At 49.5% G+C, this 12,744-nt stretch overlaps 1 protein-coding gene across 3 annotated transcripts in view; it reads right to left on the reverse strand.

The window, feature by feature from the left end:
- Positions 1 to 12,744, reverse strand: part of LOC140200571 (glutamate receptor 1-like) — a 205,162-nt gene that overhangs the window by 157,431 nt on the left and 34,987 nt on the right. For all 3 annotated transcript variants that reach the window (XM_072264087.1, XM_072264086.1, XM_072264085.1), the window contains exons 4-7: positions 9,267 to 9,451; positions 4,831 to 4,884; positions 3,102 to 3,263; positions 2,138 to 2,305 (exon numbers count right to left, since the gene is read on the reverse strand). In XM_072264087.1, coding sequence (XP_072120188.1) covers positions 2,138 to 2,305; positions 3,102 to 3,263; positions 4,831 to 4,884; positions 9,267 to 9,451 — 569 coding nt within the window. The remainder of the gene's footprint in view (positions 1 to 2,137; positions 2,306 to 3,101; positions 3,264 to 4,830; positions 4,885 to 9,266; positions 9,452 to 12,744) is intronic.

Here is a 12,744-nt window from a genome sequence, read left to right on the forward strand (position 1 = left end):
GAGTGTGTGATGGGACAGTGTGGAGGGAGCTTCACTCTGTGTCTATCCCCGGGAGTGTGTGATGGGACGGTGTGGAGGGAGTTTCACTCTGTGTCTGATCCCGGGAGTGTGTGATGGGACAGTGTGGAAGGAGTTTCACTCTGTGTCTGACTCCGGGAGTGTGTGATGGGACAGTGTGGAGGGAGCTTCACTCTGTGTCTGACCCCGGGAGTGTGTGATGGGACGGTGTGGAGGGAGTTTCACTCTGTGTCTGATCCCGGGAGTGTGTGATGGGACAGTGTGGAGGGAGTTTCACTCTGTGTCTGACTCCGGGAGTATGTGATGGGACAGTGTGGAGGGAGTTTCACTCTGTTTCTGATCCGGGGAGTGTGTGATGGGACAGTGTGGAGGGAGGTTCACTCAGTCTGAACCCGGAAGTGTGTGATGGGACAGTGTGGAGGGAGTTTCACTCTGTGTCTGACCCCGGGAGTGTGTGATGGGACAGTGTGGAGGGAGATTCACTCTGCGTCTGACCCCAGGAGTGTGTGATGGGACAGTGTGGAGGGAGCTTCACTCAGTATGAACCTGCGAGTGTGTGATGGGAGGGTGTGGAGGGAGTTTCACTCTGTGTCTAATTCTGGGAGTGTGTGATGGGACAGTGTAGAGGGTGCTTCACTCTGTGTCTGACCCTGGGAGTGTGTGATGGGACGGCGTGGAGGGAGCTTCACTCTGTGTCTGACCCCAGGAGTGTGTGATGGGACGGCGTGGAGGGAGCTTCACTCTGTGTCTGACCCTGGGAGTGTGTGATGGGACGGCGTGGAGGGAGTTTCACTCTGTGTCTGACCCCAGGAGTGTGTGATGGGACAGCGTGGAGGGAGTTTCACTCTGTCATAGATGTTCGCCCCTTTGGCTGGAAGCCTGTGACTAGAGGAGTGCCACAGGGATCAGTTCTGGTTCCATTGTTGTTGTCATCTATATCAATGATCTGGATGACAATATGGTAAATTGGATCAGCAAATTGTGGATAACACCAAGATTGGAGGTGTAGTGGACAGTGAGGAAGGCATCAAAGTTTGCAGCAGGATCCAGACCAGCTGGAAAGATGGCAGATGGAATTTAATGCAGACAAGTGTGAGGTGTTGCACTTTGGGAGGACGAACTGGGGTATCTTACACAGTGAGTGATAGGATACAGAGGAGTGCAGTCGAACAGAGGGAACTGGGAGCAGATCCATAATTCCTTGAAAGCGGTGTCACAAGCAGATAGGGTCATAGAGGGAGCTTTTGGCACATCGGCCTTCATGAATCAAAGTATTGAGTACAGGAGTTGGAATGTTATGTTGAAGTTGTACAAGATGTTGTTGAGACCTAATTTGGATTAATGTGTACAGTTTTGGTCATCTACCTACAGGAAAGAAGTAAATAAGATTGAAAGAGTACAGAGAAAATTTACAAGGATGTTGTTGGGATTTAAGATCCTGAATTATAGGGAAAGGTTGAATAGGTTAGGACTGGAATGTAGTAGAATGAGGGGGAGATTTGATAGAAGTATACAAAGTTATGAAGGATAATGATAGAGTAAATGCAAGCAGGCTTTTTCCACTGTGGTTGGGTGAGACTAGAACAAGAAGTCATGGGTTAAGGGTGAAAGGTGAAATGTTTAAAGGGAACCTGAGGGGGAATTTCTTCACTCAGAAGGTGGTGAGAGTGTGGAATGAGCTGCCAGCAGAACTGGTGGATACAAGCTTGATTTCAATGCTTAAGAGAAGCTATATGGATGGAAGGGATATGGAGGGCTACGTTCCAGGTGAAGGTAGATTTCCCATTTTTCAGCTGGGGTGGTGAGTTCTTCTGACATCCACTATCAAAGATGTCGACCAGCTTCCTCAACTTAACTGATACCAGATTGTGCTGGAGGGCTGAGTGATCCTTCTCTTTGAGGGTCTGGACTCATCAGCAAGGGCAAGACAGGAGCCCCCTCCACCTCGGGCTCAGGCTAAAGGACTGCCCCAAACTTCCAGCCTGGGACAGGTCCAGAGGCTCAACCTCACCCATCACTGCCCATGATCTCAGGACCTGGGGACCTCCAGACTGTGTTTTTGGAGCAGCTAGTTCTGGGGCTACGGAATGGGATTTTGTACATTCTTTCATTGTCCTACCTGCTGCAAAGCTCGCTGGATGTCGATCCCTTGGCCCCAGGGAACAGCTGGGTTCGCCAGGCAATCTCCGGCATTTCCTCTGCGCGCGATGTCAATCCGAGTCTTGCGAAGATACTTGAAGGCTTCGGACAAGACCAGGACTCCGTCCAAGGTCATGGCTGATGTGTACTGTCAAGGTGGGGAAGGTGCAGATGTGAGGGAGCTGCTCCACACAGTTGGCAAATGGCATGGGCATCAGGAATTCTGGGAATCAGGGACACGAGAACAAAACACATGGTGCTGAGGGTGAAGACTTGCCCAGGTCTTTCAGAGAGGAGTCGGAATGAAGGGCATCACCTCCACCCACTTCTACTGTTGTGAATGGGAAGAGTGGCCTAGTCATTGGGTACATTTACAATGGAGGTTGGTAAGTTCTTGATTAATCAGGGTGTCAAATGTTACAGGGAGCAGGCAGGAGGCTGGGGTTGAGTGGAATAATAAATCAGCCCTGATGGAATGGTAGAGCAGACTGAATGGCCTAATTCTGCTCCTATGTCTATGATCTTATGGAGTAGGAGGAGGGAATGCTGAGACTTTACAAGGCATTGGCCAGACCGTACTTGGAGTATTGTGAGTAGTTTTGGGCCCTTTATCTAAGAAGGTATGTGCTGGCATTGGAGAGGGTTCAGCCGAGGTTCACGAGACAGATTCTGGAGGTGAAAGAGCTAACATATGAGGAGTGTTTGAAGGCTCTGGGCGTGTACTCGCTGCTGCTCATTGAAACCTATCAAATATTTAAAGGTCTGGATGGGCCAATTGTATTTTGGTCTTATGGGAACAGGGAGAGTAGGAGTGGGAACAGGGAATGCTAGGAGAGGAACAGGTGGGAATTGAAGGTGATAGATCAGTGAAACGTCCGCACCCTCTTGCTGTGCGGGGAGGGGGTGGGGGCAGGCCTGGGTGGCTGGTGACTTGGGTGTCTCACCTTGAGACGTTCCCGGTCCACACCCTGATACTCCTTGTTGTCCAGCCTCCTCCAGCGCTGCAGCAACTTGTCGACCATCTCGCTGTGTGGCCACACCATGTGGAAGCCCGTGACGTTGGCCCCTGCATACCGGAACATTGCCAGGTCCATGTCCAGGAACCCCTGCAATACCCAATGTCACCCAGTGTCACCCTCACATCCATCATTACCCAGTCAGCGTCACCCAGTCTCACCCAGTGTCACCCTCACACCCATCACTACCCAGTCAGCGTCACCCAGTGTCACCCAGTGTCACCCTCACTCCCATCATTACCCAGTCAGTGTCACCCAGTCTCACCCAGTGTCACCCTCACCCATCATTACCCAGTCAGCGTCACCCAGTCTCACCCTCACACCCATCATTACCCAGTCAGCATCACCCAGTCTCACCCTCACACCCATCATTACCCAGTCAGCCAGCATCAGTCAGCGTCACCCAGTGTCACCCAGTGTCACCCTCACACCCATCATTACCCAGTCAGCGTCACCCAGTCTCACCCAGTGTCACCCAGTGTCACCCTCACACCCATCATTACCCAGTCAGCGTCACCCAGTCTCAACCAGTGTCACCCAGTGTCACCCTCACACCCATCATTACCCAGTCAGCGTCACCCAGTCTCAACCAGTGTCACCCAGTGTCACCCTCACACCCATCATTACCCAGTCAGCGTCACCCAGTCTCACCCAGTGTCACCCTCACACCCATCATTACCCAGTCAGCGTCACCCAGTCTCAACCAATGTCACCCTCACACCCATCATTACCCAGTCAGCGTCACCCAGTCTCAACCAGTGTCACCCTCACACCCATCATTACCCAGTCAGCGTCACCCAGTGTCACCCAGTGTCACCCTCACACCCATCATTACCCAGTCAGCGTCACCCAGTCTCAACCAGTGTCACCCTCACACCCATCATTACCCAGTCAGCCAGCATCAGTCAGCCTCACCCAGTCTCAACCAGTGTCACCCTCACACCCATCATTACCCAGTCAGCGTCACCCAGTCTCAACCAGTGTCACCCTCACACCCATCATTACCCAGTCAGCCAGCATCAGTCAGCGTCACCCAGTCTCAACCAGTGTCATCCAGAATCACCCACACACCCAGTGTCACATATCTCAGTGTCAACCAGTGTTGCCCAGTGTCAGCCAGTGTCACCCAGGGCCACGCTCACACCTATCATCACCAACACAGCTAGTGTCACTTAGTATATCCAATTGTCAGCCAGCATCACCCAGTTTCAACCAGTGTTACCCAGTGTCACCCAGCATCTCACGTACACACAGTATCACAGACACATATAGCCAGTGCCATTCACACTACATACCCAGTGTCTCTCTCTCACACACACACACACACACACACACCCAGTGTGTGTATCCTCTCTCTCACACACAGTGTCACAGACACATATACCCAGTGCCATTCACACTTAAACACCCAGTGTCTCTCTCTCACACACACGCAGTGTTACACACTCATGCACACACTGTCATTCACAGATACATCCAGTATCTCGCTCACACCCCGTGTCTCTGTCTCACACACACACACACACACACACTGCCGCTCACACACCTAACGTGGGAGAGGTGGAAGGGTCCCTTGAGGAGTGGGTGGGAGAGGAGGAGAGGTCCTACTGAGTGGGGGATTGTGGTGGATTGGGGTGAAGAGAAATATCTCACCTACCAGAGTGGCGAAGATGTACTGATATCCCCGAATGTGTTTCCCTATGTTGATGATCTATGAGAGAGAGATTGAGAGCGAGAGAGAAAAAGAAAAAGTTCCTGGGAGCAGGGCCATCAACCAACATCAACCCACTTTCCCCAGACTCCCCTCCCCATGCACCTGCTAACTGATGTTGACACAAGGTGTGGTCATTTGGTCCATTGAATGAAGCTGATTGAGCCTGGCCTAGTCCAGGACAGGGCAGGAGCTGATAACATAGATCACTGTGGAGGAGTGGGGGGGGGGGGGGATGCCCCAGGGAGATCACACACACACCGCTCAGCAGCTCCAACTGAACAGAGAGAGCAGTGGCTGCCTTGCCACATAGGGATCATCCCACAAGCCAGAACCTCACCCCACCTCCCAGTATCAGCACAGAGCTGTGTGCCTAGTGTCTAAACCAAGTCTGCAGAGTTGGTACCCACCACCTGCTCCTCGTGTGCTGAATGCCCAGTCTGCTCTCGGTGTCTGCAATTCGTATACCCACTGTGTGCCAGTCAACTGCCAGTGTGCACCAGTCCGTTGCCAGTGTGTACTGATCGACTGTCAGTATTTTTATACCCAGTGTGTGCTGCTCAGATACCCAGTGAGTGCCACTCAACTGCCAGTGTGCACTAGTCGATTGCCAGTGTGCTGCTCATATACACAGTGTGTGACACTCAACTGCCAGTGTGCACTAGTCGATTGACAGTGTGCTGCTCATATACACAGTGTGTGACACTCAACTGCCAGTGTGCAGCAGTTGATTGCCAGTGTGTACTGCTCAACTGCTAATGTGTACTACTCAACTATCAGTGTTTGTAACCCAGTCTGTATTGCTTATATCCCTGATGTGTACTGCTTGACTGCCAGCATGTGCTGCTCATATACCCAGCGTGCGCTACTCAGCTGCCAAGGAGGACCACTTGACTGTCAGTGTTTGTATACCCTGTGTGTGCTACTCGTATACCCCATGTGTGCCACTCAACTGTCAGTATGTACCACTCGAATGCCAGTGTTTACAACCCTCATGCCCAGTGTGTACCACTCGTGTATCCAGTGCGGACACCACTCACATACCCAGTGTATACTACTCATATACCCAGAGTGTGACACTCACATACCCAGTGTGTGGCACTCACTTACCCAGTGTGTACCACTCACTCACCCTGTGTACTCATATACCCAGTGTGTACCGCTCATATACCCAGTGTGTACCACTCATATATCCAGTGTGTGACACTCACTTACCCAGTGTGTACCACTCATATACCCAGTGCGTACCACTCACTTACCCAGTGTGTACCACTCACATACCAAGTGTGTATCACTTGACTGCCTGTGTGCACCCATTTACATCCAGTGTGTACCACTTGACTGCCAGTGTGAACCCATTTACACCCAGTGTGTACCACCTGACTGCCAGTGTGCACCCATTTACATCCAGTGTGTACCACTCACATACCAGTGTCTGCCCACTCTCTTTCCAGTGTGTACTAGAACTAGGGGGCATAGCATCAAGATTAAAGGGAGTAGATTTAGGATGGAGATGAGGAGAAAGTTTTTTTCCCCAGTGAGTAATGAATCTGTGGAACTCTCTGCCACAGGCTACCTCATTAAAAGTACACTCAGTGGGCATGTTATGAGATACACCTGCCCAATAATGCAAAGATATGATCAGCCAATCATGTGGCAGCAAGTCAATGTACAAAAGCATGCTGACATGGTCAAGAAGATCATTTGTTCAGACCAACATCAGAACGGGAAAGAAATGTGATCTAAGTGACTTTGACTGTGGAATGACTGTCGATGCCAGATGAGGTGCTTTGAAAACCTCAGAAAGTGCTGACCTCCTGGGATTTTCATGTATAACAGTCTTGAGCATTTATTGAGTATGGTGCAAAAAGCAATCAGGCGAGCAGTGAGTGTGGGGATAATGCCTTGTTACTGACAGAGGTCAGAGGAGAATGACCAGACTGGTTGAAGTTGACAGGAAGGCAACAGTAACTCAAATAACCACACGTTACAACCATGGTGTGCCAAAGAGCATCTCTGAACGCACAACACATCGAACCTTGAAGTAGATGGGCTAGAGCCACAGGAGACAACAAACTCAGCAGCCACTTCATTAGATACAGGAGGTAATGAATAAAGTGATCAGTGGATGTATTTAAAACATTTGCATTGTAGGGGAAGTAAGGGGAACAGGGAAAAGGCTGAGAGATGGAGCTGAGTCCATGGACAGATCAGTCATGTTCTTACTGAATGGTGGAGCAGGCACAATGGACAGCCCAATCAGTGGTGGAAGCAGCGCAGAGAGGAGTAAATTAAAGTACAGAAGGGACACTGCCTTAGGAACCAGTGATCACAATATAATTGAGTTCAACTTGAAATTTGATAGGGAGAAAGTAAAGTCTGATATAGCAGTATTTCAGTGGAGTAAAGGAAATTACAGTGGTATGAGAGAGCAGTTGGCCAAAGTATATTGGAAGGAGCTGTTGGCAGGGATGTCAACAGAGCAGCAATGGTGTGCGTTTCTGGGAAAAATGAGGAAGATGCAGGATAGATGTATTCCAAAAATGAAGAAATACTCAAATGGCAAAATAGTCAAAGCTAATGTAAAAGCAAAAGACAGAGCATACAACAAAGCAAAAAATAGCAGGAAGATAGAGGATTGGGAAGCTTTTAAAAACCTACAGAAAGCAAATAAAAGAATCATTAGGAGGGAAAAGATGGAATACGAAAGCAAGCTAGCAAGCAATATCAAGATGGATAGTAAAAGCTTTTTCAAGTATGTAAAAAATAAAAGAGAAATGAGAGTGGCTATAGGACCACTAGAAAATGAGGCCGGAGAAATAATAATGAGGGACAAGGAGATGGCAGATAAACTAAATGAGAATTTAGTTCATGGTCATGCACTATGGTAGAAGAATTAAGTGTGCAGACTGTTTTCTAAACAGGGAGAAAATCCAAAAATCTGAGATGCAAAATGAATTGGGAGTCCTTGTGCAGAACGCCCTAAAGGTTAACTTGCAGGTTGATTCGGTGGTGAGAAGGCAAATGCAATATTAGCATTCATTTCAAGAGGTCGAGAATACAAGAACAGGGATGTGATGCTGAGGCTTTATAAGGCACTGGTGAAGCCTCACCTTGAGTATTGTGAACAGTTTTGGGCTCCTCATCTTAGAAAAAATGTGCTGATATTGGAGAGGGTCCAGAGGAGGTTCACAAGGATAATTCTGGGAATGAAAGGGTTATCATATGAGGAACGTCTGATGGTTCTGGGTTTGTACACGCTGTAATTGAGAAGGATGACGGGGGATCTCATCGAAACCTTTTGGATGTTTATAGACTGAGACAGAGTAGATGTGGAAAGGATGTTTCCCATGGTGGGGGTGTCTAGGACAAGAGGGCATAGCCTCAGGATAGAGAGGAATCGACTTAAAACAGAGATGCGGAGACATGTGTTTAGTCAGAAGGTGGTGAATTTGTGGAATTTGTTACCACGGGCAGCTGTGGCGGCCAGGTTGTTGGGTATATTTAACGCAGAGCCTGATAGGTTCATGATTGGCCACAACATAGAAGGTTATGGGGAGAAGGCTGGGGAGCAGGGCTCAGGAGGGGAGAAATGATCAGCCATGATTGAATGAAAAAAAATTCAGCCATGAGTGAATGGCCTAATTCAGCTCCTGTGTCTTTTGGTCAGATGGCCAGATACTGTAGCTGACTCCCGGTCCATAAGTCCTTATTGAGTGGTGGAGCAGGCTCAATGGGCTAGATGGCCGACTCTTGCTCCTAGTCCTTACTTCTTATTGAATGGTGGTGCAGGCACAACGGGCCAAATGACCAACCTTTGCTCCCAGTTCTTATGTGTTCTTATGTACCAAGAGTATAACCATCATCTACCTGGTGTCTGGGTGCTATGTACTCAGTGTGCGGACAGTGTGCCCATACCAGGCTCATTAGCTGCCCGCATTGTACTCTGTGTCTGTCCACACTGCACCCTGTGCCTGCCCACACCATGCCCTCTGTCTGTCCACACTGCACCCTGTGCCTGCCCACCATGCCCTCTGTCTGCCCACACCATGCCCTCTGTCTGTCCGCACCATGCCCTCTGTCTGTCCACACTGTACCCTGTGCTTGCCCACACCATGCCCTCTGTCTGCCCACACCATGCCCTCTGTCTGTCCACACTGTACCCTGTGCCTGCCCACACCATGCCCTCTGTCTGCCCACACCATGCCCTCTGTCTGTCCGCGCCATGCCCTCTGTCTGCCCGCACCGTGCCTATTGGTTGCCCGTACATACCTTCTGCTTGCCCACGTCATACCCTGTCTGTCCACACTGTACCTTGGTACATGATCAACGTGCGGACAGTGTGGTCACACCCACCCACCACCTGCCCCTGCCACTGTTACCTTGTTCATCACGGCGCTGAGCCTTTCGGCCTCGCAGTCGATGACCACGTGTCGATCCTTTCCCTTGTCCAGGTCCCTGAAGAGCATTCGGAAACCCTCCTCTGTGGTGGTCTCCATGCTGACAGCCGTAACCTGCCAGTTTCTCTCTGCTGCCGTGTCCAGCACTTTCTGTAACACTGACAGACCTGTGTAGGAGCCAGTGGTAGAGCATAAACACAGGGGGTCTCGGACCCCAGAGCCCAGGGGATCCAAACCCCCTTCCACTACCATCCAGATCTGCGCATGGGCAAGTGGCAGAGCACCGACACTGAGGGTCTCCGACCCCAGAGCCCAGGGGATCCAAATCCCCTTCCTTTTCCATCCAGACCTGCACACAAGCAAGTGGCAGAGTGCCAACACTGGGGGTCTCGGCCCCCAGAGCCCAGGGAATCCAAACCCCCTTCTACTACTATCCAGATCTGTGCATGGGCAATTGGCAGAGTGCCAACACCAAGGGTCTCAAACCTGGCACTAGGGGATTGGCCCAATGTCAATGCCTATGTCAGTGGCAGGGGATCCAAACCCACTCCCCCCATTACCCAGACCTGTGCAAGAGGCTACAAGAGGCTGGACCTGGCACCAGGAGTAACCATACCCATTCCTCCCCTACCCAGACTTGCACAGGAGTGAGTGGCCCAGTGCCAATAGCAATAGGCTGTTGGACCCAGCACCAGCAGCATCCAATCACCACTCCCCCAGCCCCCTCTTCCTCTTCCCACTGGAGTACGAGAAGCCAAAAATTGGGAGAGGCTTCAGGAGGGTGTGGAGGAGCCGAGGGAATGGGCCACAATGTGGCAGAGGGAGGATAAGATGAGACACTGTTGGTAGGGGGAGGATGTTTGAAGAGACCTTGTTGTCCCCAAGGCTGGCACAGAGGTGAAGTGGGAAGTGCTGCTCCCTACCAGCCTCAGAGACCCGGGTTCAATCCCAAGCTCTGTGTAGAGGGTAATGAATCTGTGAAATTCCTGGCCACAGATTGCTGTGAAGGCCAAGTCAATGGGAATATTTAAAACAGGGGTTGATCAGTTCTTGATTAGTCAGTCGGTCAAAGGTTATGGGGAGAAGGACAAAAGAACGGGGTTGAGAGAGACAATAAATCAGGCATGATGGGATTGTGGAGCAGACTCAATGGGATGAATGGCCTAATTCTGCTCCTACGTCTTAATACCATTAGGCCATTCAGCCCATCAATCCCATTCAACCCCATACACCTGTTCTCTCACCGTATCCTTTGATGCCCTGACCAATCAGGAATCTATCAACTTTCGCTTTAAATGTACCCACGTACCTGGCATCCAGGGCTGTCTGTGGCAGAGTATTTCACAGATTCACCACTCGTTGGTTAAAAAAAAATTCCTCCTCACCTCTGTGCTAAAAGGTCACCCCTCAATTTTGAGGCTGCGCCCTCTATTTCTGGATACCCCCACCAGAGGGAACATCCCTTCAACATTCGGTAGATTTCAACAAGATCCCCACACATTCTTCTAAATTCCAGTCAGTACAGGCCCAAAGCTGCCAAACACTCATCATATGTTAACCCTTTCATTCCTGTAATCATTCTCATGAATCTCCTCTGGACTCTCTTCGATGACAATACATCCATCGGAGGTATGGGGCCCAAAACTGTTGACATACTCCATGTGAGGCCTGAGTAGTGTCCTATAAAGGGTTGGCATTATTTCCTTGCTTTTATATTCTATTCCCCTTGAAATGAATGGCAACATTGCATTTGTCTTCTTTACTACAGACTCAACTTGGAAATTAACCTTCTGGGAGCCCTACACGAGGACTCTTAAGACCTTTTGCACCTCTGATGTTTGAATTTTCTCCCCATTTAGATAATAGACCACACTATTGTTCCTTCTACCAAAATGCATTATCATACATTTCCTAACACCGTAGTCCATCTGCCACTTTTTTGCCCATTCTTCCAATTTGTCCAAGTCGCATTCCTTCCTCAGCACTACCTACCCCTCCACCTATCTTCATATCATCTGCAAACTTTGCCACAAAGCCATCAATTCCACTGGCAAACAATGTGAAAAGTAGTGGTCCCAATACTGACCCCTGCGGAACACCGCTAGTCACCTTCAGACAACCAGAAAAGACCCTCTTTATTCCCACTCACTGCCTCCTGCCTGTCAGCCATTCCTCTGTCCATGCCAATATCTCTCCTGTAACACCACAGGATTTTATCTTGTTAAGCACCTCATGTGAGACACTTTATCAAATGCTTTCTGAAAATCTAAATAAATAACATCACTGACTCTTCTTTGTCCAGCCTGCTTGTTACTTCCTCAAAGAATTCTAACAGATTTGTAAAGCAAAATTTCCCTGCAGAGAAACCATGCTGACTTTGACATTTTATCATTAGTCTGCAAGTGCCCTGTAACTGCATTTTAATAACGGATTCCAACACTTTCCCAACCACTGAGGTTATGCTAACTGACCTATAATTTCCTGTTGTTTGTCTTCCTCCCTTCTTGAAGAGTGGAATGACATTTTCCTCCGGGACCATGCCAGAATCAAGTGATTCTTAAAAGATCATGGTCTATGCATCTTTTCAGCAACCTCTCTCAGGACTTTGGGATATAGTCCATCTGATCCAGGAGACTTATCCAGCTCAAGACCTTTCAGTTTGCCTAGTATTTTTTGCTTTGTAAAAGCAATGCCACTCACTCCTGCTCCCTGACACTCACGGACCTCTGCCATACAGCTAGTGTCTTCCACAGCAAAGACTAAAGCAAAATACTTATTAAGCTCATCTGTCATTTCTTTGTGCCTCATTTCTACCTCACCAGCAACACGCATAAAAGTTGCTGGTGAACGCAGCAGGCCAGGCAGCATCTCTAGGAAGAGGTACAGTCGACGTTTCAGGCCGAGACCCTTCGTCAGGACTAACTGAAAGAAGAGCTAGTGAGAAATTTGGAAGTGGGAGGGGGAGGGGGAAATCCAAAATGATAGGAGACGACAGGAGGGGGAGGGATGGAGCCAAGAGCTAGACAGTTGATTGGCAAAAGGGATATGAGAGGATCATGGGACAGGAGGCCTAGGGAGAAAGAAAAGGGGGAGGGGGGAAGAAAACCCAGAGGATGGGCAAGGGGTATAGTCAGAGGGACAGAGGGAGAAAAAGAGAAAAAGGAGAGAGAGAAAAAGAATGTGTGTATATAAATAAATAACGGATGGGGTACGAGGGGTAGGTGGGGCATTAGCGGAAGTTTGAGAAGTCAATGAAGTTTGAGAAGTTTGAGAAGGAATTTCTCTCCTTTTTCTCTTTTCTCCCTCTGGCCCTCTGACTATACCCCTTGTCCATCCTCTGGGCTTCCCCCCCCCCTTTCTTTCTCCCTGGGTCTCCTGTCCCATGATCCTCTCATATCCCTTTTGCCAATCACCTGTCCAGCTCTTGGCTCCATCCCTCCCGCTCCTGTTTTCTCCTATC

This window comes from Mobula birostris, chromosome 7, assembly GCF_030028105.1.
Source record: "Mobula birostris isolate sMobBir1 chromosome 7, sMobBir1.hap1, whole genome shotgun sequence".
Classification (NCBI taxonomy): Eukaryota; Metazoa; Chordata; class Chondrichthyes; order Myliobatiformes; family Myliobatidae; genus Mobula; species Mobula birostris.